The 20,196-nt window shown below is 42.1% G+C and overlaps 1 protein-coding gene across 3 annotated transcripts in view; it reads right to left on the bottom strand.

Moving 5' to 3' along the window:
• Positions 1-1,617: 1,617 nt before the first annotated feature.
• The window catches only part of map2k4a (mitogen-activated protein kinase kinase 4a), a 33,992-nt gene continuing 15,413 nt past the window's right edge, over positions 1,618-20,196 (bottom strand). For all 3 annotated transcript variants that reach the window (XM_034711349.1, XM_034711347.1, XM_034711348.1), the window contains 10 exons: positions 17,301-17,403; positions 16,971-17,145; positions 16,772-16,891; positions 14,894-15,013; positions 14,754-14,805; positions 14,537-14,664; positions 5,866-5,943; positions 5,530-5,678; positions 2,496-2,541; positions 1,618-2,397 (listed from right to left, as the gene is read on the bottom strand). In XM_034711349.1, coding sequence (XP_034567240.1) covers positions 2,284-2,397; positions 2,496-2,541; positions 5,530-5,678; positions 5,866-5,943; positions 14,537-14,664; positions 14,754-14,805; positions 14,894-15,013; positions 16,772-16,891; positions 16,971-17,145; positions 17,301-17,403 — 1,085 coding nt within the window. In that variant the 3' untranslated portion in view covers positions 1,618-2,283. The remainder of the gene's footprint in view (positions 2,398-2,495; positions 2,542-5,529; positions 5,679-5,865; positions 5,944-14,536; positions 14,665-14,753; positions 14,806-14,893; positions 15,014-16,771; positions 16,892-16,970; positions 17,146-17,300; positions 17,404-20,196) is intronic.

Raw genomic sequence — 20,196 nt, 5'->3', positions numbered from 1 at the left:
GTCGGGGCCAGCAGTCTCAGCAGGGAAGCCCAGACACTCCTCTCCCCGGCCACTTCCACCAGCTCTTCTGGGAGGATACAGAGGCGTTCCCAGGCCAGCTGAGAGATATAATCTCACCAGCGTGTCCTGGGTCTTCCCCGCGGCCTCCTCCCAGGCGGACATGCCCGAAACACCTCCCCAGGGAGACGTCCGAGTGGCATCCTGACCAGATGCATGAACCACCTCATCTGGCTCCTCTGGATGCAGGGGAGCAGCGGCTAAAGCTCATTTTGGCCGCTTGTATTCATGATCTTGTTCTTTCGTCACTACCCACAGCTCGTGAACATAGGTGAGGGTCGGAACGTAGATTGACCGGTAACCTGAGAGCTTTGCCTTCTGGCTCAGATCTCTCTTCACCACCACAGACCGGTACAGAGTCCGCATCACTGCAGACGGCGCCCTGCTCCATCTGTCAATCTCACGTATCCTCTTCCCCTCACTCTGGGAACAAGACCCCGGGATACTTGAACTCCTCTGCTCTGGGTAAAGACTCTCCTGCGACCTTCTCTCATTGCTTAGGCCACATCACCTGCTAACAGATGTGATAAGCGTCTCTTCACTGGCTCCCAATAAAATGTAGAATAGAATTTAAAATCCTTCTTTTAACCTACAAAGCCCTTAAAAATCAGGCACCCTCGTATCTTAAAGAGCTCATAGTGCCCTATTACCCCTCTAGAACTCTACGCTCCCAACATGCAGGCTTGCTAGTTGTACCTAAAATCTCTAAAAGTAGTATGGGAGGTAGAACCTTCAGTTATCAGGCCCCTCTCCTTTGGAATCATCTACCAGTCAGGGTCCGGGAGGCAGACACCCTCTCCACTTTTAAGAGTTGACTTAAAACTTTCCTTTTTGATAAAGCTTATAGTTAGAGCTGGATCAGGCTTGGACCAGCTTTTGTCATGCTGCTATAGGCCTAGACTGCCGGGGGAACTGGCACACTGACACACTGGGATCCTAGCTCACCTTCTTCCCCCCCAACCCCTTCATCACTTACTTTAACTCCCCCTGTCCCATTAAAGTTACTAACCATAGACCTTTCTGGAGTCCCCGAGCTCCATTGTCTCGTAGATTCCTCTGAGCTGCCGTAGACGTCCTCCTGCTGCGGACGATCTGGACTCCAGCTGATACGGACGTGCTGGACTTCAGCGGCAACAGCTTCTACGACTCGTCTCATCACTATCACCTCTCTCTCTTACTCCCCTCTATCTGTCTTTCCAGACCCAACTCAGTCGAGGCATGATGGCTGTCTAACATGAGTCTGGTCCTGCTGGAGGTTTCTGCCTGTTAAAAGGAAGTTTGTCCACACCACTGTAACTAGCTAAATACTGCGATGTGCAATGCTCATGATGGATTAAGGTGGGGTCAGACTGAGTCTTACCCTGTCTTGAAGTTGGGTCTCTGTTCATAATTTGACATAGAGTGGTCTAGACCTCCTATGTTTGTAAAAGCGTCTTGAGATAACGTTTGTTGTGATTTGGCGCTATACAAATAAAGATTGATTGATTGATTGATTGTCATGTAATGAAATGAAGTTCATTTATGTGTTAAAACCTTAAAAAAAAAGACGACAGAAGACACTTCTCTTTCTCTTTCTTTATTTGTATATCAGCATTAATCCACTGCAGAGCGATGACAACAGCCTCACAGCGCCGAGCGTCTGCAGGTCTAACACGATTCGAACCACCACACTTTTAAAACGGCTTTATACCCAGAGAAGCAAAGTTCCATTAAGATAGCAAACACGATGCTTTTCATTGACGCACATGGAAGAGGTGGGGACGATTCACAAAGAGCATGATTCCAGTATGTTGCAGAATCTCCAAATCATAATACTCCACATGATTTTGGTTCTAAAAAACAAAAAAAAACAAAGTTCCAGGCATTTCTTTTCTTAAAATCACTGTACTAAGCACTGAGATGTGTCCATGATTGCTTGATTTACTGAGCTGCTAATATACTTACATGACCGTGGGTTTGTGTGTGAACAAGAGAGAAACAGAAGTGTCGATATATTACACAGACATGACTGAAATAAACACCATATTTATCGTGAGCGGTGTTTTTATTCTTAGGCTTTACAATTCTCTTTTAACACTGCAATAAGGGGACCAAGCTCATTTACACAAGGGTTCCTGTTTTGTTTCTTTGTTGCCTTTTTTTTCTCTTTTGTGTCTTTATTGTTGCAGACTGGTGTGTTTTATTTATTTGTGTTTATTGTTTGTTTACTTATTGTCCCATTCAGCTTCAGTCCATGTACATGGGGGAAATCGGGGAGGCCGGCATCTGATCGAGGACCCTGCAGACGTAACCGGCTACATCGACCGAGCGCTCCTCGTACATCTGGATGAACGCGTCTTTCTGGAGATGGGGAAAGGAAATGCAACGCATCAGTTACAGCTGAATAACTGAATATGTTTGAGCAGGCATTGTACACAGAGAGGCCACTGTGGACTCACCAGCAGCTCTTTGTACTTTGGCCTCTTGGACTCATCCTTTGTAAGGCTAGAAAGAGGAGAAAAAATCCAATGTGTTAAAAAGGAGGAGGGTGCAGTTTGGTCATTTGTCCACTAGAGGGAGAGAAGAGCACACAGCAGCATGAGCAGCAAAGCAATGCAAGCCTTCTCTTAGCTTCTTCAGCTCTAATCTTGTTACTAAGTTTGCTGATGACACGACCGCGGTGGGTCTCATCAACAAACTACAGGACTGAGGTGAGCCGCCTGGTCTTGTGGTGCGGACACTACGATCTCTCTCTGAACGTGGAGAAGACGCAGGAGATTGTTGTGGACTTCAGGAGAACACGCCCCCAGCACGCTCCTCTGACCATCAACGGTGCTGCTGTGGAGAGTGGGGGGGGGGGCAGCACCAAGTTCCTGGGTGTGCACATCACTGAAGACCACACCTGGACCACCAACACCGCATCACCGACCAAGAAGGCACGTCACCGCTTCTGCTTTCTCCGCAAGCTGAGGAAAGCTAGAGCCCCTGCCCCCATCATGCTAGTTGTACCTAAAATCTCTAAAAGTAGTATGGGAGGTAGAACCTTCAGTTATCAGGCCCCTCTCCTTTGGAATCATCTACCAGTCAGGGTCCGGGAGGCAGACACCCTCTCTACTTTTAAGAGTAGGCTTAAAACTTTCCTTTTTGATAAAGTTTATAGTTAGAGCCGGATCAGGCTTGGACCAGCTTTTGTCATGCTGCTATAGGCCTAGACTGCCGGGGGAACTGGCACACTGACACACTAGGATCCTATCTCACCCCCTTCCCTCCAACCCCCAATCACTTACTTTAGAACTCTACGCTCCCAACATGCAGGCTTGCTAGTTGTACCTAAAATCTCTAAAAGTAGTATGGGAGGTAGAACCTTCAGTTATCAGGTCCCTCTCCTTTGGAATCATCTACCAGTCAAGGTCCGGGAGGCAGACACCCTCTCTACTTTTAAGAGTAGGCTTCAAACTTTCCTTTTTGATAAAGCTTATAGTTAGAGCTGGATCAGGCTTGGACCAGCTTTTGTTATGCTGCTATAGGCTTAGACTACTGGGGGAACTGGCGCACTGACACACTGGGATCCTAGCTCAACCCTTTCCCCCCCAACCCCTTCATCACTTACTTTAACTCCGGCTGATACGGACGTACTAGACTCCAGCGGCAACAGCTTCTACTACTCGTCTCATCACTTTTACCTCTCTCTCTTACTCCCCTCTATCCCTCTTTCCAGACCCAACTCGGTCAAGGCATGATGGCTGTCTAACATGAGTCTGGTCCTGCTCGAGGTTTCTGCCTGTTAAAGGAAGTTTTTCCTCACCACTGTAACTATCTAAATACTGTGATGTGCAATGCTCATGGTTGATTAAGGTGGGCTAAGACTGAGTCTTGGTGTTGGGTCTCTGTTCATAATTTGACATAGAGTGGTCTAGACCTCCTCTGTTTGTAAAAGCGTCCTGAGATAACGTTTGTTGTGATTTGGTGCTATACAAATAAAGATTGATTGATTGCTCATGCGCACCTTCTACAGAGGCACCATCCAGAGCGTTCTCAGCAGCAGCATCACTGTGTGGTACGAGGGCCTGCACTGCTTCCTGCCTGCACCAAGTTCCTGGGTGTGCACATCACTGAAGAAAAAGCTAAGGCCCCTGCCCCCATCATGCTAGTTGTACCTAAAATCTCTAAAAGTAGTATGGGAGGTAGAACCTTCAGTTATCAGGCCCCTCTCCTTTGGAATCATCTACCAGTCAGGGTCCGGGAGGCAGACACCCTCTCTACTTTTAAGAGTAGGCTTCAAACTTTCCTTTTTGATAAAGCTTATAGTTAGAGCTGGATCAGGCTTGGACCAGCTTTTGTTATGCTGCTATAGGCTTAGACTGCTGGGGGAACTGGCGCACTGACACACTGGGATCCTAGCCCACCCCTTTCCCCCCAAGCCCTGCGCATAGCAGGCGACCCCTCCCACCCCTCTCACAGCCTCTTCAGCCTGCTGCCATCAGGAAGGAGACTACGCAGAGTCCAGGCCAGAACCAGCAGACTGAGGGACAGTTTTATCCACCAGGCAGTCAGGATGCTGAACACCATAGTGCCCCCTTTACAGACTTAAGGCTGATTTATACTTCTGCGTCGAATCGACGGCGTAACCTACGCCGTAGGTCCGCGTAGCTCCCGTACCTACGCAGAGGCCTACGCACGTAGCTGACGTGCACCTCCTCCAAAATGTAACTACGCGTAGAGCCGACGCGGACCGCAAGCTCTGTGATTGGTCCGCTCGACGGCTTTGTCTTTCCCGCATTCACAGCACTTCCGGGGTCCCGGACATCGGCCACACATCGGCCGTGTATTTCATCTCCTCCTCTCTATTCTTCATGTAATCATGTCTGTATGATAAACAGCAACATGTATCAACTGTAGATTAACATAACACGCCCTGAATCGATGTGGAAAAGTAAACAGAGATCGTAGCGGGACCGGAAGCAGGCGACCGGCTATCAGAGAGACCACACTGCCCTCAGGCGTTTCGGCGGAGAATTGCTGCGCGACACGGACACACCGACGCACAAGTATGAGGGGCTCATGTCCGCGTCAGCCCCTGCTGCGTAGGGCGACGCAGAAGTATAAATCAGCCTTTAACCATGTCACTGACCCCCCCCCTTAATCAACGCTGAGGTCTGTCATCCTCAGGACTGAAACACACACACTCACCTTGTTTTTAAGTTGCACTAAAGCACAGTTTTTGCTCTGTTTTAAACTGTGTTTTATCATTTTTATTAGCTTACTTCTTATCTTTTTAAAGCTTTCCTATGTTTATCTGTTGTTGTTGTTGTTGCTGTGGGTCTGAGAGAGAAACCTAATATCAAATCCTCAGTATGTCTGGTGCATTCTGCAGTTTTTCACAATAAAGAACGCTTTGAACTTTGAACTTTGAACATGCATAAACCGTGTTCCTGTCTCTCTTTGGTTTTTTTTCATGTTCGATCTCGGGTGAGTCTCTTTTTGTTTCCTCACCACAAGTTGACAAAGGAGATGAATTTGGGGGAGAAGCGTCTCTCCTCTGAGTTGCTGAGCTGCGGCGGGTCTCCTCTCACCACCTGGGTCAGCTGGTCGAACACGCTGTTCCACTTTGGGTAGGGAAACCGTCCTGTGGCCAGCTCATACTGAAAAATACAATATATAAAAAAATACATGAAATCAAACTGAAGCGTCAGGTGCTTAAAAACAAACAGCAGAAAATGACACGAGGGTGCAGAAATCAGCACACGATTCAAATGTGAACAGTTTGAAGAACACTTTGATATTTTAGATTCAGTATAATTTGCATATATGATTGATCATAAGACTCACCAGTGTGATTCCCAAACTCCAAACATCTGAGCGGACGTCGTATCCTTGCCGGGATGCACTGGGGTCTATTCGCTCCGGCTGAAGATCAAACAGAAAGGAGATTAAAAGTGAGGCTTTGAGCGAGCAAAACAAAACAGGATTTTGAAGAAAAACACAAAAAGTTGGTCGTTTATTCTTTTAAAATAAAGTTATTTGTTTGGCAAACAGAGTGCTGAGTGTGCAGGGAAGTGAAGGACATATAAGCAGAAATCCATCCCTGTGAAATAAAGACACTCAAAGGAGACAAACTTTGCTTTGAAACAGCATGTCAGTGGCAGAGGTGTCAAAATTTTTCACATTCATGACTCAAGACAGCACATTATCCTTTCAATCACACATCAATAACATCACCCGGACTGCCTACTTCCATCTTCGTAACATCAATCGTCTTCGCCCCTCCCTCACCCCCCACACTGCCGCCATCCTTGTCCACAGCCTTGTCACTTCCCGTCTGGACTACTGCAACTCTCTCCTCTTCGGCCTCCCTCACAAATCCCTCCATAAACTCCAACTGGTCCAGAATTCAGCTGCCCGTATCATTGCCCGAACCCCCTCCATCCACCACATCACTCCTGTCCTCCTAGCTCCACTGGCTCCCTGTTCAGTTCCGCATTCAGTTCAAAGTCCTTCTGTTGACATTCAAGACCATCCACAACCTCACCCCCCCATATCTGTCCGACCTCCTCCATGTTCCCACTCCCTCCCGCTCCCTCAGATCCTCTTCCTCCATACACCTGTCTGTCCCCTCCGCCCGTCTCACCACTATGGGGAGCCGAGCATTCAGCCGCTCTGCTCCCCGTCTCTGGAACTCATCGCCACCTCAACTCAGAAACACAGATTCTTTCCCCCATTTCAAATCACAACTCAAAACATATCTGTTCAAAACCGCTTACTCCGTCTGACTCCAATTGCTCTGTCACTTTGTTATTGTTTCTATTTTTTTCTTACCCCTTGTTAGTTTACATTGTTTTCATTTCTGACTCTGATTTTGTTTCCTTTAATGTGAATTCATGTATATATATATTTCTATCTGTGCGGTGTCCTTGAGTGCCGAGAAAGGCGCCTTTAAATAAAATTTATTATTATTATTATTATTAAGAAGAAGAATAGATACTAGGGTTTAAAAAGACTTCTGTAGAAGTCGAAGTATCAGCTGGGTAGATCATTACAGGAGTAGACACCACATCAGCTGATGCATGTAAACATCACAACCAGGGCTGCAGCTGATGATTCTCTCCCTCCATTAATCAGGTCTGAACTTGCACAAACTTATAGAAACTTCAGAGAGATCAACCTTTTTCATCTGGTTCAACCAAATGTCAACAACTCAAAGGCTTTTTATTCACTGTAATAAGTGACAATGAGCTTCAAACCTGCAGATATTTGACCTTTTGGTTTAAAATGAACAACATGTTCTTTCATTGTCTGATTGTTGGGGGCTGCAATCGTGTATGTTTTCACAGATTCAGTTCCTGTTCCTCGTCTGAATCCTTTCCTTTCCTGGAACATAGAAAATCCGGATTTACTGGATCAAAGTTAACCCTATCCTGCTCAAAAGTTTTCAGCTACAACAAATTTGAGGTTTGATCCCCAAGAAATTTAATTTCAGAGTCCTTTGAGATGGCTCTTATTTGATCAGATCACTTTTAAACCGCAAAGCCTGAGAGCAGCACATCTGTCAGCATTAAGAGAAAAAAAATTCTAAAAGTCCTCAATGTTTAGGTGCACACAGGTAGAAAAAACTCAGGGTGTATTTCAACCAAGAGTTCTGGGGTCTTTTAGCCCCCAGAACTACTTCCCCCTGAACTAAAAGGTTCCTGTTCCCCCATTGTTGTCTGCGTTTCGACTGCGGACTGAAGTCCCAGGTAGATTGTGCAAATCAGACCAGTGACGTATGGAGGGAAAAAAAAAAGTAAATGCACTACACCACCAGACCAGTAGAGGGCAGTAAAACAAAGACGAATGCCATTCATCACAGATGGAGAAAACAATGACCGTGAATTTTTTTGGGAAAATGTTGGAAAAAAAAAATGTTGGAAAAAAAAAAGTTGAAAAAAAAAAAAGTTGGAAAAAAAAAGTTGAAAAAAAAAATGTTAAAAAAAAAATTGAAAAAAAAATTAGAATTTGTTTTTTTTTGAAAAAAAAAATTGAAAGAAATTTTTTTTGAAAAATACATTTTGAAGAAAAAAATTTGAAGAAAAAAATTTGAAAAAAACATTTCACAACAAAAATTTGACAAAAATTAATCTTCCTCAAATTTGAAATTGTGCTCCAAAGCAGAAAAACATTAAAAAAAGTGAAAATTTTGCGCCTGCGGTTAAAAACATGTAAAAAGCAATGAATGAATCAACACGTGAGAGGAGATAAGCGCGAGTAGCAAAGACGTTTCAACACGGCTTTAAAATCCTTTTGAACTCAAAAAGCCGTGGCAGAGATCGACCGGTGTTTTGGTATAAACAGTGACCCTGTTAACTGGAGACTCTCAGCCGGATGCATCCCTCATAAACGCCTTTAGACGATCATTAAATATCTGATGAGGATATTAAATCACAAAACTCCCTCTGTGTTTCAACAGCTGTGTAAACTCCACAAACACTGACACGTTCAGCTGAAGGTCTCCAGTTTACAGGGTCACTTTTAAAACAGGAACACCGGGAGGAGAGACGCATTCACGGTGGGCTGAGAGAAGACTACTGTTACAAGCTGCTAAATCAAGAGAATCACAGCTTCTTCTTTTGAAAAGTACACACACATACAAAAAAGATAGAACAAATAAAAACTAATGAAAGAAAGAGAAATCAAGAGAATCACAGATGTGTGTGATGTTATTGTGGACGGCGGGCAGAATAAACACACTGCGGTTAATCTACCAATCAGACACGTTCAGCATTGCAGGCCCTGACCCCCGAAAGTCCCGGGACCTTTGAAAAGTACTACCCCCCAAGCAGGGGCTTTTTAAGGGGGGAGATTAACTACCCCTGAACTATATGTAGACCCTGGTTCCTCCGGTTGAAACGCACATAGTTCAGGGGTAAAGTTCCTCAGATGGAAAAACGCCTTAACAGTGAAAGCTTGCTGTAAACCTCCTTATCACTGAGTCAGCTGGAGTTTCATGATGTAAGATTTTTTAAGCACACATCGGTTTTTATAATAAGACTGAAACAGGTGTTGAGGCCCAAACTGGGACAAAACAAACCCAGGGAGAATACCAGACAGGCTCATCACCTGTGGGCATGTTTCCACCTGCATTACTCTGCCTCACAAGCACAGTAATCCCTGCTCTTTGTCTCGCAGGACTGCAGTGCGGCTCTGCGTGCCTATACACCGACACATCTGCAGGCTCTCTCCCTCCCTCAGCTCCCCCTCCTGCTTCATGGCAGAGTGCAGAGGAAGACAGGGCGATGAAGATGAGAGTTAAGAGAGGCAAAGAGAGGAGGAAGCAAAGAAGCTGGCTCATGCACAGGACTGATTTAGATGCTGATGTCACTCAGCGGAGCGAGGCGGTGCGTGCATGCTGCAGAGACGCTGAGTTGACATCTGCAGACGCTGAAGGGTTCGGTCTGAAGTCTCTGCAATCTTTTTGGGCGTTTATGCGTTTTATTGAGAGGATAGGAAAGAGCAGGAGAGAGAGAGAGAGAGAGAGAGAGAGAGGGGGGAATGACATGCAGTAAAGAGCTGCAGGTTGGAACTGGACCGCCTGCAGCCTCTGTACATGTAGTGCAGATTTAAGCACTCGCCAAACCAACGCCCCGTCTGTCTGTCCTCATATTCCTGCAGCACTGATATGTTATTTATCCTGTTAGTGACTCTTGTGCTGAGTCTGAGCTGCACGTTGTTTAACTATAACACCAAGCAGATCATATTTGATATATCAGTTTTTGAGACCTCTACATCGTCAGCGTGATAAATTATTTCCATTAAAACCTGATGTATACAATCAGATACATGCAGTGTGAAGATAATCCAGCAGGTGTGAGTGATTCATGCACCAGATGGACGTTCCCTGAGACATCCAGAATGTCAGCTGTGGATCAGAGACCCACTCCAGGTTTTTCAGGGATATTTTTACCAAGTTTGAAAAAGTCTGGATTAAAAAAAAACTTCAAAATTGTTCCTGAAACTTCAAGAGGAATAGTTACTGGATTGATGCAATGTAAAACTAATTCATATTTCATGACTTAATTTATTTTAGGTCATACATTAATTTAAAGGTGACATATCATGCTTTTTTCATCAACATATATTGGTCTAAGAGGTCCCCAAAACATGTCTTTAAAGTTTATGCTCAAAAAAACACTTTGAAATCAGATTTTGGTCTGCCTGAAAAACCCTCTTCTTCAGCCCTCCTCAGAACACTCTGTTTTCTCTCTGACCACGCCCCCTCAGGAAGTGGGTGTGGCCTCGGCTGTCCAGCACGTTGATCTAATGTTTACATGTTGGCTGAATATACACGGCTGCTCACAGTCCCGCGTTACTGGGGGCGGCAGTAGCTCAGTACACAGGGACTTGGCTTGGGAACCGAAGGGTCGCCGGTTCGAGTCCCAGCATGGACGAAGTTTGGCAAGTGGACTGGTGGCTGGAGAGGTGCTGGTTCACCTGCCTGGGCACTGCCGAGGTGCCCTTGAGCAAGGCACCGAACCCCCAACTGCTCGGGGTGCGCTGGTTTACGGCAGCATCCTCACTCTGACATCTCTCCCTAAGCATTTTCACTGCATGTGTGTGCATTTGTATGTATATACCAAAAAACTGTATGTGTAGCATGTCCAAAATAGAATGAGTGAAAAAATTGAATTTCCCCCCTGGGGATCAATAGAGTACCTTTCTTTCTTTCTTTCTTACTTCAACCCTCTGAATCTGATCCAGAATCTGATCCTGACGGAGAGGCGCCTGCAGCAGGACCTTTCTGAACCATTGGTCACAGATTTAGTGTTTCTTGTTGTTTTATTTATCAGTATGTCGACGTGTGTCTTTGTACACAGCTACCAACATGTAGCTATGTAGCTATGCTAACTAGCGCTAGCACTTATCCATGATAAATAAAAATCATCCACTAGATCTTCAAATCTGCAGACGTGGGGAGTCAAACCGACCTTTGTGTTTATTAAGACAGCCTACAACTAGCATGCCTCCCTCCTAAGCTCCTTGTTAGCACACATGTGTGCAGGTAATGAAAAACGGAGGAGGGGTTGAGTTGTATTTTATACAGTCTATGGGCTGAACAAGCTCCGAGCTCTGACTTCCTGTTACAGACCGGATGGCGTTGTGACGTATGAAAAACACTGAAAACTGAAACGGCAGGTTTCAGCACACATTTACAGAAAGGTGGAGAAATCAGAACAGGGGCAGAATGGATTCTTTTCATTTTCAGGGGGTTTGTAGACAGGGACACAGATTTCAGGTAGAGAACCATTAAAAAGTCAATTTTGCATGATATGTCACCTTTAAACAAGAAGAAATCTGAGGAGCCACTCAGGAGCCGAAAGAGCCGGCTCTTTGTAGTGAGCCGATCCAAAAGAACCGGCTCTCTAAAAAGAGCTGGAATTCCCATCACTAGTTGTCGTGCATTATGGAAAAAAAATCAATTATCGGTCTGAAATTACTTTGGGAAAAATTTGATGGAAACTCAAAGTTTAATAGGCTAAAAATGTTGTTTTTATATGTTTTAGTTTGTTTAAAAAATAAGAAACTTTGAGCAAAAAATGAACACCAAAATACCTGATGAATCAACTATGATGCACATTAAATCTCATATATTGATTATTTGTGAGAAGGTCCAATAATCCCTCCATTTTCAAAGAATTAGAATTTCCTGGCAATTACTTGATGGTTCCGGCTTTACAGGGTTAAGGGAAGTGTGTCCAGGGTTTTTAAGAAGTGGACTCACTAAAGAGGAACGTCTGTAACAGTCTGTAACAAAAAACCAATACAGAACGGAAACCATCAACAAGTCCGAACACTTCTGGTGAAACAGGCTGTGAGTAAGAGCTTCTGTTTATGTTTCAGCCTCCGTCCAACACCTGCACACCGCCTCAGGTGAACCACATGGTGTGTGTGAGCGCTACTGCAGCAGCACAAAGTCAGACTCCCAGCTGTTCTGAGGGCCAGATTCACTCGTCTGAATCAGCGCTGCGGTGATGGAACACCTGCAGAGTCCAAAAAGTGGAGCTGAGATTCCTGCAGGGTGAGCTCAGAGCTGCAGCGTGACTCCGCCCACAAACACAGTGTCATGAATGAAGCAGGCTGTGTGTGTGTGTGTGTGTGTGTGTGTGTGTGTGTGTGTGTGTGTGTGTGTGTGGAGGTGATAGTGCTTCACCAAATTTAGAATGGAAACTGCTGTGAGGAGACGGAGGGGGGAGAGGAGGAGGAGGAGGAGTGACACCCCCCCCCCCCCCCCCCCCCAGCTGACGTAACCCCCAAACAGAAAATAACCCGAGTGATGACGAAGAGGTGAGATCAGCTCTCTGAGATGACAACCATTCGGGGCTCTTCAATTATGTTACACCACACACACTCACACACACACACACACACACACACACACACACACACACACACACACACACACACACACACACACGCACACACACACACACACAGAGTAGCTCCTCAGTAGAGGGGTATTTGTTCATGAACCATACAAACATCCCATCCCGTAGCTCCTTAAAGACATTGATTGGCCGCTCAGCATCATTCAGTCTTTCTGGATTGGTTCACAACAAGCACTTTGAAGACTGAGCTTTGGATTCAGGGAGCTTTTAGGGATACTTAATCAATATATGGACTTGTATTGATCCTTCAATTAAAGGGTAACGCCACAGATTTGATGTATCTACGTTACATCCTCTGTCGCTCTGGAGGAGACGTCCCAGTGATGTCATCTTGGTTAACTTAGCTCAGGCGTGGACAGGAAAGCCTGTGTTACAAGCATAGACTGTATAAGTAATGGACGTAGTATCTGTGACGTCACCCATCTGCTCCTGAGAGCTGATTTGAAGCCAATCGACGGCGGCAGCCATATTGGAAATGCTGAACTCAACAAGGCAGAGTGTGACGTAAAGGGGCGGAGTTTGAGCCGCCTAGCCAACAGCTATGTGTTCTCTACCGGGAGTCAAGTCAGTCATGTCCTTATTTGAGAGTGTCAGATAGTCCACTTCCACTTCATGAAACCACAATAACTTAAGTATCAATCAAGCGGCAACCTCCAGCCGTGAGAATTGAAGCCAATGCGGAAGTGTTAAAAACTGCAGTTCCCTGAGTGTCCACTTGAGGCTGGAGGCTCCGGAAGTACCACCAGACCACATACACACCAATTCAAAAAAAGCTGATCTTAACAGCAGAAATAAACATGTTTACAGCCTGGTACAAAAAAACGAGTGTAGTCTGTAAAGCTCATTTCTGGATAGGGGAGAATTTTTCTCATAACGTTGCAATTTTGAAGATATTAAAGGTGACATATCCCGCTTTTTTCATCAATATATATTGTTCTAAGAGGTCCCCAAAACATGTCTTTAAAGTTTATGCTCAAAAAAACACTTTGAAATCAGATTTTGGCATGCATGAAAAACCCTCTTCTTCAGCCCTGCTCAGAACAGTCTGTTTTCTCTCTGACCACGCCCCCTCAGGAAGTGGATGTGGCCTCGGCTGTCCAGCACTTTGATCTAATGTTTACATGTTGGCTGCTCACAGACCCGCATTACTTCAACCCTCTGAATCTGATCCAGAATCTGATCCTGACGGAGAGGCGCCTGCAGCAGGACCTTTCTGAACCATTGGTCACAGATTTAGTGTTTCTTGTTGTTTTATTTGTCAGTATATCGACGTGTGTCTTGGTACACAGCTACCAACATGTAGCTATGTGGCTATGCTAACTAGCGCTAGCACTTATCCATGATAAATAAAAATCATCCACTAGATCTTCAAATCTGCAGACGTGGGGAGTAAAACCGACCTCTGCCAGAAAGGCAGCAGGACCTTTTATGAAGGATTGGTCACAGATTTAGTGTTTCTTGTTGTTTTATTTGTTAGTATGTCAACGTGTGTCTTGGTACACAGCTACAGCTACAGCTACAGCTACAGCTACAGCTACAGCTACAGCTACAGCTACAGCTACAGCTACAGCTACAGCTACAGCTACAGCTACAGCTATGACATGTACCTAAGTAGCTATGCTAACTAGCGCTAGCACTTTTCCATGAAAACTAAAAATCATCCACTAGATCTTCAAATCTGCAGACGTGGGGAGTCAAACCGACCTTTGTGTTTATTAAGACAGCCTACAACTAGCATGCCTCCCTCCTAAGCTCCTTGTTAGCACACATGTGTGCAGGGAATGAAAAACGGAGGAGGGGTTGAGTTGTATTTTATACAGTCTATGGGCTGAACAAGCTCCGAGCTCTGACTTCCTGTTACAGACCGGATGGCGTTGTGACGTATGAAAAACACTGAAAACTGAAACGGCTGGTTTCAGCACACATTTACAGAAAGGTGGAGAAATCAGAACAGGGGCAGAATGGATTCTTTTTCATTTTCAGGGGGTTTGTAGACAAAGACACATATTCCAGGTAGAGAACCATTAAAAAGTCCATTTTGCATGATATGTCACCTTTAAGATTACGAGTTTTCAAGCACTTACTGCCATGTATGGCCTGCAGCCTGCATCTCTGGTTTTGGCGATGGAGTCCACCAGCTGACCGCTGATGCCAAAGTCACACAGCTTTATGTTCCCGTTCCTGTCCAGGAGGATGTTTGATGGCTTTATGTCTAGAAAAACAAGAAAAGAAAGAATAAGTGGGATTAAGACACCTGAGCTGACGTAGTTAGATAAGACAACATGTATGGTGTCCTCTCACCTCTGTGTATTATTTTCAAGTTTTCCTTTAAGTGGTTTAGTGCCTTCACAGTCTGGAAAAGAAAAGGAAATGTGAAACATCAGGTGTTTTGTTCTAACTGTGGGATTCTGTATTTTTGAAATGTGAGATGAAAAACTTACAGCTAATGTTATTTTCCCTAATATTTCCTCTGGAATCACGTCGTCTAATGAGCAATATACAAATTTGTAAAACTTGTCTAACGAGGTAGCCATAAGTTCCATACAAATCCAACAGTCACCCTGAAAAACAGAAGAAGAATACAATATCAGCTCCAGGAATAAGACTCACTACAGGTTGAAGGATATTCTGGAGTTTTTTAACAAAAGATTTTGGAAGAGCTCCAGGAGATTTCTTCAGCCTGCAGCAGTGAAACAGGCTGTGATGGCTGCAACAAGAAGTAAAATTCTCACTTTTTTTATGTTTTTAGTTTCAGAAGAAATTTTCATGTTTCTTTGCCCGGAGTCAATTTTCAATTTTTTTTTCACATTTTTGCACCAGAAGTGAAATTTTCACCTTTTCATGTTTTGCTAAAAGACAAAATTTACCAATTTTTTGTTTTTTAACTTGAAGTCAATTTTCATTTTTTCATTTTAAAGAATTTTTTTTTGCTTCCTTTATATTTTTTGCTTGAGAAGTCATTTTTGACTTTGAATTCACATTTTTGCTTCAGAAGTGAAAATTTTACCTTTTTCATGTGTTTTGCTAAAAGTCTAAATTTACACATTTTTTGTGTTTTTGTTGCTAAAAGACAAAATTTACCATTTTTTGTTTTTTTACTTGAGGAATATTTTTAAATTTTTTATGTTTTCGGTTTCAGAATATTTTTTTTTTTGTTTCTTTCACATTTTTTTCGCTTGAGAAGTCAATTTTTGATTTTTTCCCCACATTTTTGCTTCAGAAGTGAAAATTTAACCTTTTTCATGTGTTTTGCATGAAGTCTAAATTTTCACCTTTCTTGTGTTTTTTTTGCTAAAAGACTAAATTTCCCATTTTTTTATTTTTATTTTTTACTGAAAGTCAATGTTCACATTTTTCATGTTTTTTGCTTCAAAAGTGAAATTTTCACTTTCCTAATTCGTGTTTTTTTTTTCGCTTGAGTAGACAATTTTCACTTTTTTCAAAAATGTTTCTTCAGAAGTGAAATTTTCACCTTTCTCATGTTTTTTGCAATAGACAACATTTTTACTTTTTCCATGTTTTTTCACTTCAGAAGTCAAATTTAGTTCTGTTTTTTTTCTCTGGATTTAACAAAAAATATCTTTATTGAAAAGCTGATATTTTAGGCTGAGTATCATTTTAAGGATTAATGAATAACAGAATGTTAAAACTCAAACTAACAACCAAACTTCAGTATCTAAACGCGTCACACTGGATTGTTTTTACACATAGACTGGGTGATAAGTCCTTCAATCTAAAATTCACTCAAACAGCTGGATTAAGAATTAAGACAATGTTGCAAAATTGCAACTTTTGCTTCTTTCATGTTTTTTAGCTTGAGAAGTCAATTTAACTTTTTTTTTTCACATTTTTGCTTAAGAGGGGAAAATTTCACTTTTTCATGTGTTTTACTAAAAGTCTAAATTTTCACCTTTTTGTGTTTTTTCTTAGAGTCAATGTTTTTCCTGTTTTTTTGCCTCAAAAGTGAAATTTTCAATTTTCATGTTTGCTGTTTCCGAAGGTTTTTTTTTTTACCTTTTTTCATGTTTCTTTGCTTGAGAATGCAATTTTCACTTTTGTAACATTCCTGCTTCAGAGGTGAAAATTCCCCTTTTCATGTTTTCTGTTTCAGAAGGTTTTTTTTAGTTTTTTTTTTTAGCTTTTTTCATTTTCAACAGCCGTCTGTGCTTTTCAAAGTGTCTCATTATGGCTAAAAGATTTATCATGCAGCCTTTACAGCCTGTTTCACTGCTGCAGGCTGAAGCGTTTAAGGGCCATTCCAAAATATTTTGCAATTCCACTTTAATTGTGTCTCTTCATGAATCAGAGGCCGTCTTCACCTCTCTGAACAGAGCGCCATAAAACTGCACGATGTACGGACAATCACTACTCCTCATCACCACGTCCAGGTCCATCAGCAGCTGCTTCTGCTCCTTCTCATCAACCGTGGACCGAATCCTCTGTGAAGCAAACACAAGTCATGATGTAACTTCATGTATACTTCACGCCCGGATGTCCACAGTCAAAGGTTGAACTAACCTTCACCGCCATGATCTGGTTGCTGGGCTTGTGCACCATCTTGTTGACGGAGCCGTAAGCTCCTCGGCCGATCTCGCCCAGGTCTTTGAGATCCTCGGCTGTGAAGTCCCAGTGCTGCTCGGGGGAGATCTTCAACTTCCCTGATGACTCGATGCTGTGTGTTCTCAGCCGCTCTCTGCAGGACAAAAGAACCCACCAGTGAGTCGTGCTCTCTGCAGAAATGAAGCTTAGTCTCAGAATCTACCTGCTCTCCACAAGGACGGCCTTCACTGTTAAATCAATCTTTGTCTTGCAGCAGGACCGACACCAACGGTCTGCAGGTTTACTCACATGTGCGGGTTCTGAAAGGGCGGCCCGGCCGTGTTCAGTGTGAATCTAGTCGTGGGTTTGATCGGAGGGTTGGCAAAGTTCAGCTTCAGGGCTTTACGTTTACCTGAGCGGGGGAAGGAAACATTGACGGGATGAGAAGTCACATCAAGCAAACAAGAGTGGAGGATGTGGAGCAACAACAAAAACACACAGCTCATCCCGGGGGAACAGTCAGAGCGATGAGTGAGTGAAAACAAGACAAACCATGAAACAAGGACAGGATAAAGGAGTAGTTCACCAAAATGTCTCAACTCACAGGGGGACATGCTTTTCAACAAAGAAGGGGGTGAAATGTGTAACTCTCAAACAATGTTTGAAAAAATCTGCAAACAGATCATTGGAAGAGGCCAAAACCAGAATATTATTAGAGCTCAGTTCACTACTAAAGAGTAAGGAAGCAACATTTTCACTTTGAGAAGTCAATTTTCACTTTTTTTTTTGTTTTTAGTTTCAAAGGGGAAATATTCACTTTTTCATGTTTTCAGTTTCAGAAGAGATTTTTTTCAGCTTTTTTCATGTATCTTCGCCTGACTGGTCAATTTCACTTTTTTCACATTTTTGCATCAGAAGTGAAATTTTCACCTTTACATGTTTTGCTAAAAGACAAAAATTTACCATTTTTTGTTATTTACTTGAAGTCAATTTTCACTTTTTTCATGTTTTCATAAGATTTTGCTGTCTCCATTCATTTTTTTGAGAAGTCAATTTTCACTTTTTTTTCGTTTCAGAAGGGAAATTTTCACCTTTTTTATGTTTTTTACTTGAAGACACAATTTTCAACTTTTTTGTGTTTTTTGCTCAAAAAATTCTTTTTTTACTTTTTTGTGGTTTTACTTTAAGTCAATGTTCACATTTTTCATGTTTTTCCCTTCAAAAGTGAAATTTTCATTTTTCATGTTTTCTGTTTCAGAAGATTTTTTTTTAGCTTTTTTCATGTTTTTTCGGTTGAGAATACAATTTTCACTTTTTTCACATTGTTGCTTCAGAAGCGAAAATTTCCCCTTTTCATGTTTTCTGTTTCAGAATTTTTTTTTAGTATTTTTGTTCTACCTTTTTTAAATGTTTTTTCACTTGAGAATAAAAATTAATTTTTTTCCATGTTTTTGACTTCAAAAGTGAAATTTTCACGGTTTCATGTTTTCTGTTTCAGAAGTTAATTTTTTTGCTTTCTACATGTTTTTTCGTTTGAGAAGTCAATTTTCTTTTTTTTTTTTCTTTTTTGCTTCAGAAGCGAAATTTTCACCTTTTTTATGTTTTTTGCTAAACACAAAATTTTCACCTTTTTTGTGTTTTTTACTTAAAGTCAATGTTCACATTTTTCATGTTTTTGACTTCAAAAGTGAAATTTTCACTTTTCATGTTTTCTGTTTTAGAATTTTTTTTTCACCTTATTCATATTTTTTTTTTCGCTTGAGTAAACAATTTTCACTTTTTTCAAAAATGTTTCTTCAGAAGTGAAATTTCCACCTTTTTCAAGTTTTTTTTGCAAAAAGACAAAATTTTCACTTTTTCCATGTTTTTTCACTTCAGAAGTCAAATTTAGTTCTGGTCTTTTCTCTGGATTTAACAAAAAAATATCTTTATTGAAAAGCTGATATTTTAGGCTGAGTATCATTTTAAGGATTAATGAATAACAGAATGTTAAAACTCAAACTAACAACCATATCTCAGTATCTAAACATCACACTGGATTGTTTTTACAAATAGACTGGGTGATAAGTCCATCAATCTAAAATTCACTCAAACAGCTGGATTAGGAATTAAGACAATGTTGCAAATAGTGGGCCAAATTATGCAATGTTCACATGGCGGCCATCTTCCAGTGAGATTATGTAGATAATATCTTTTTCGAGGGTCTAGCCCCAAAAAATAAAGCCTGAAACATTTTATCTAATTTCATGAGAAAATATTTTGTATTAAGAAGCGGCCCCTTCTTCAGATTGGACCCAGTTTGTTACAGATCCTTATTTTCAGTCCTGATTACTCTGATGATGTGCCAAAAGATTAAGAAAGCATTATTCAATCAACTATTTCCTTTCAAAATAATAAACAGAGGCTAACTACAGTCTATCATTACAACTTCCTTTCAAAATAAAATAAAACATCTTGTAATTTAATCACTATATTTTTGAAAATTGACACCTACACTGCCAATCCAAAGTTTGGACACTCCCTCTCATGCAATGGTTTTTTATTCATTTTCAACATTGCAGATTAATACTGAAGACATCAAAACTGTGAAATAATCTGGTTTTGCCATAATCTGGATTACAACAGAGGTCAAATAGAGCTATCCATTGTGTGCTAACCCTACCTCTGAACAACACAACTGATGGTCTCAAACACATTAAGAAGGCAAGTCATTCTACAAATGAACTCTTGACAAGGCTCATGTTCATTAGAAACCAGTCCAGGAGACCACTTCATGAAGCAGACTGAGAGAATACCAAGAGTGTGCAAAGCTGTCATGAAGGAAAAAGGGGGCTACTTTACAGAATCTAAAATATAAAACACTTTTTTTAAAATTAAATAATTCCATATATATTCTTTCATAGCTTTGATGTCTTCGGTATTAATCTACAGTGTTTACAATAATTAGAATAAATTCAAACCCTTGAATGAGAAGGTGTGGACAAACTTTTGCCTGGTAGTGTATGATACAAGAGGAGCATCTTGTTTCTCCTGTTCAGAAGCAGATGGATTAATCCAGCTATGACTCTGTGCTGTTGCTCCTCTCAGTCATATCTGAATCTAGATTTGATGCACAAACAGAAACAAAGCATGCTGCTTAAATCCCAAACACCTACATTCACAGTGCAGACACAACAACCCACATGTAAACACCAAACTGTAAAAA

This window comes from Notolabrus celidotus, chromosome 20, assembly GCF_009762535.1.
Source record: "Notolabrus celidotus isolate fNotCel1 chromosome 20, fNotCel1.pri, whole genome shotgun sequence".
In the NCBI taxonomy this organism is placed as follows: Eukaryota; Metazoa; Chordata; class Actinopteri; order Labriformes; family Labridae; genus Notolabrus; species Notolabrus celidotus.
This window is presented reverse-complemented; position numbering and strand designations above follow the sequence as displayed.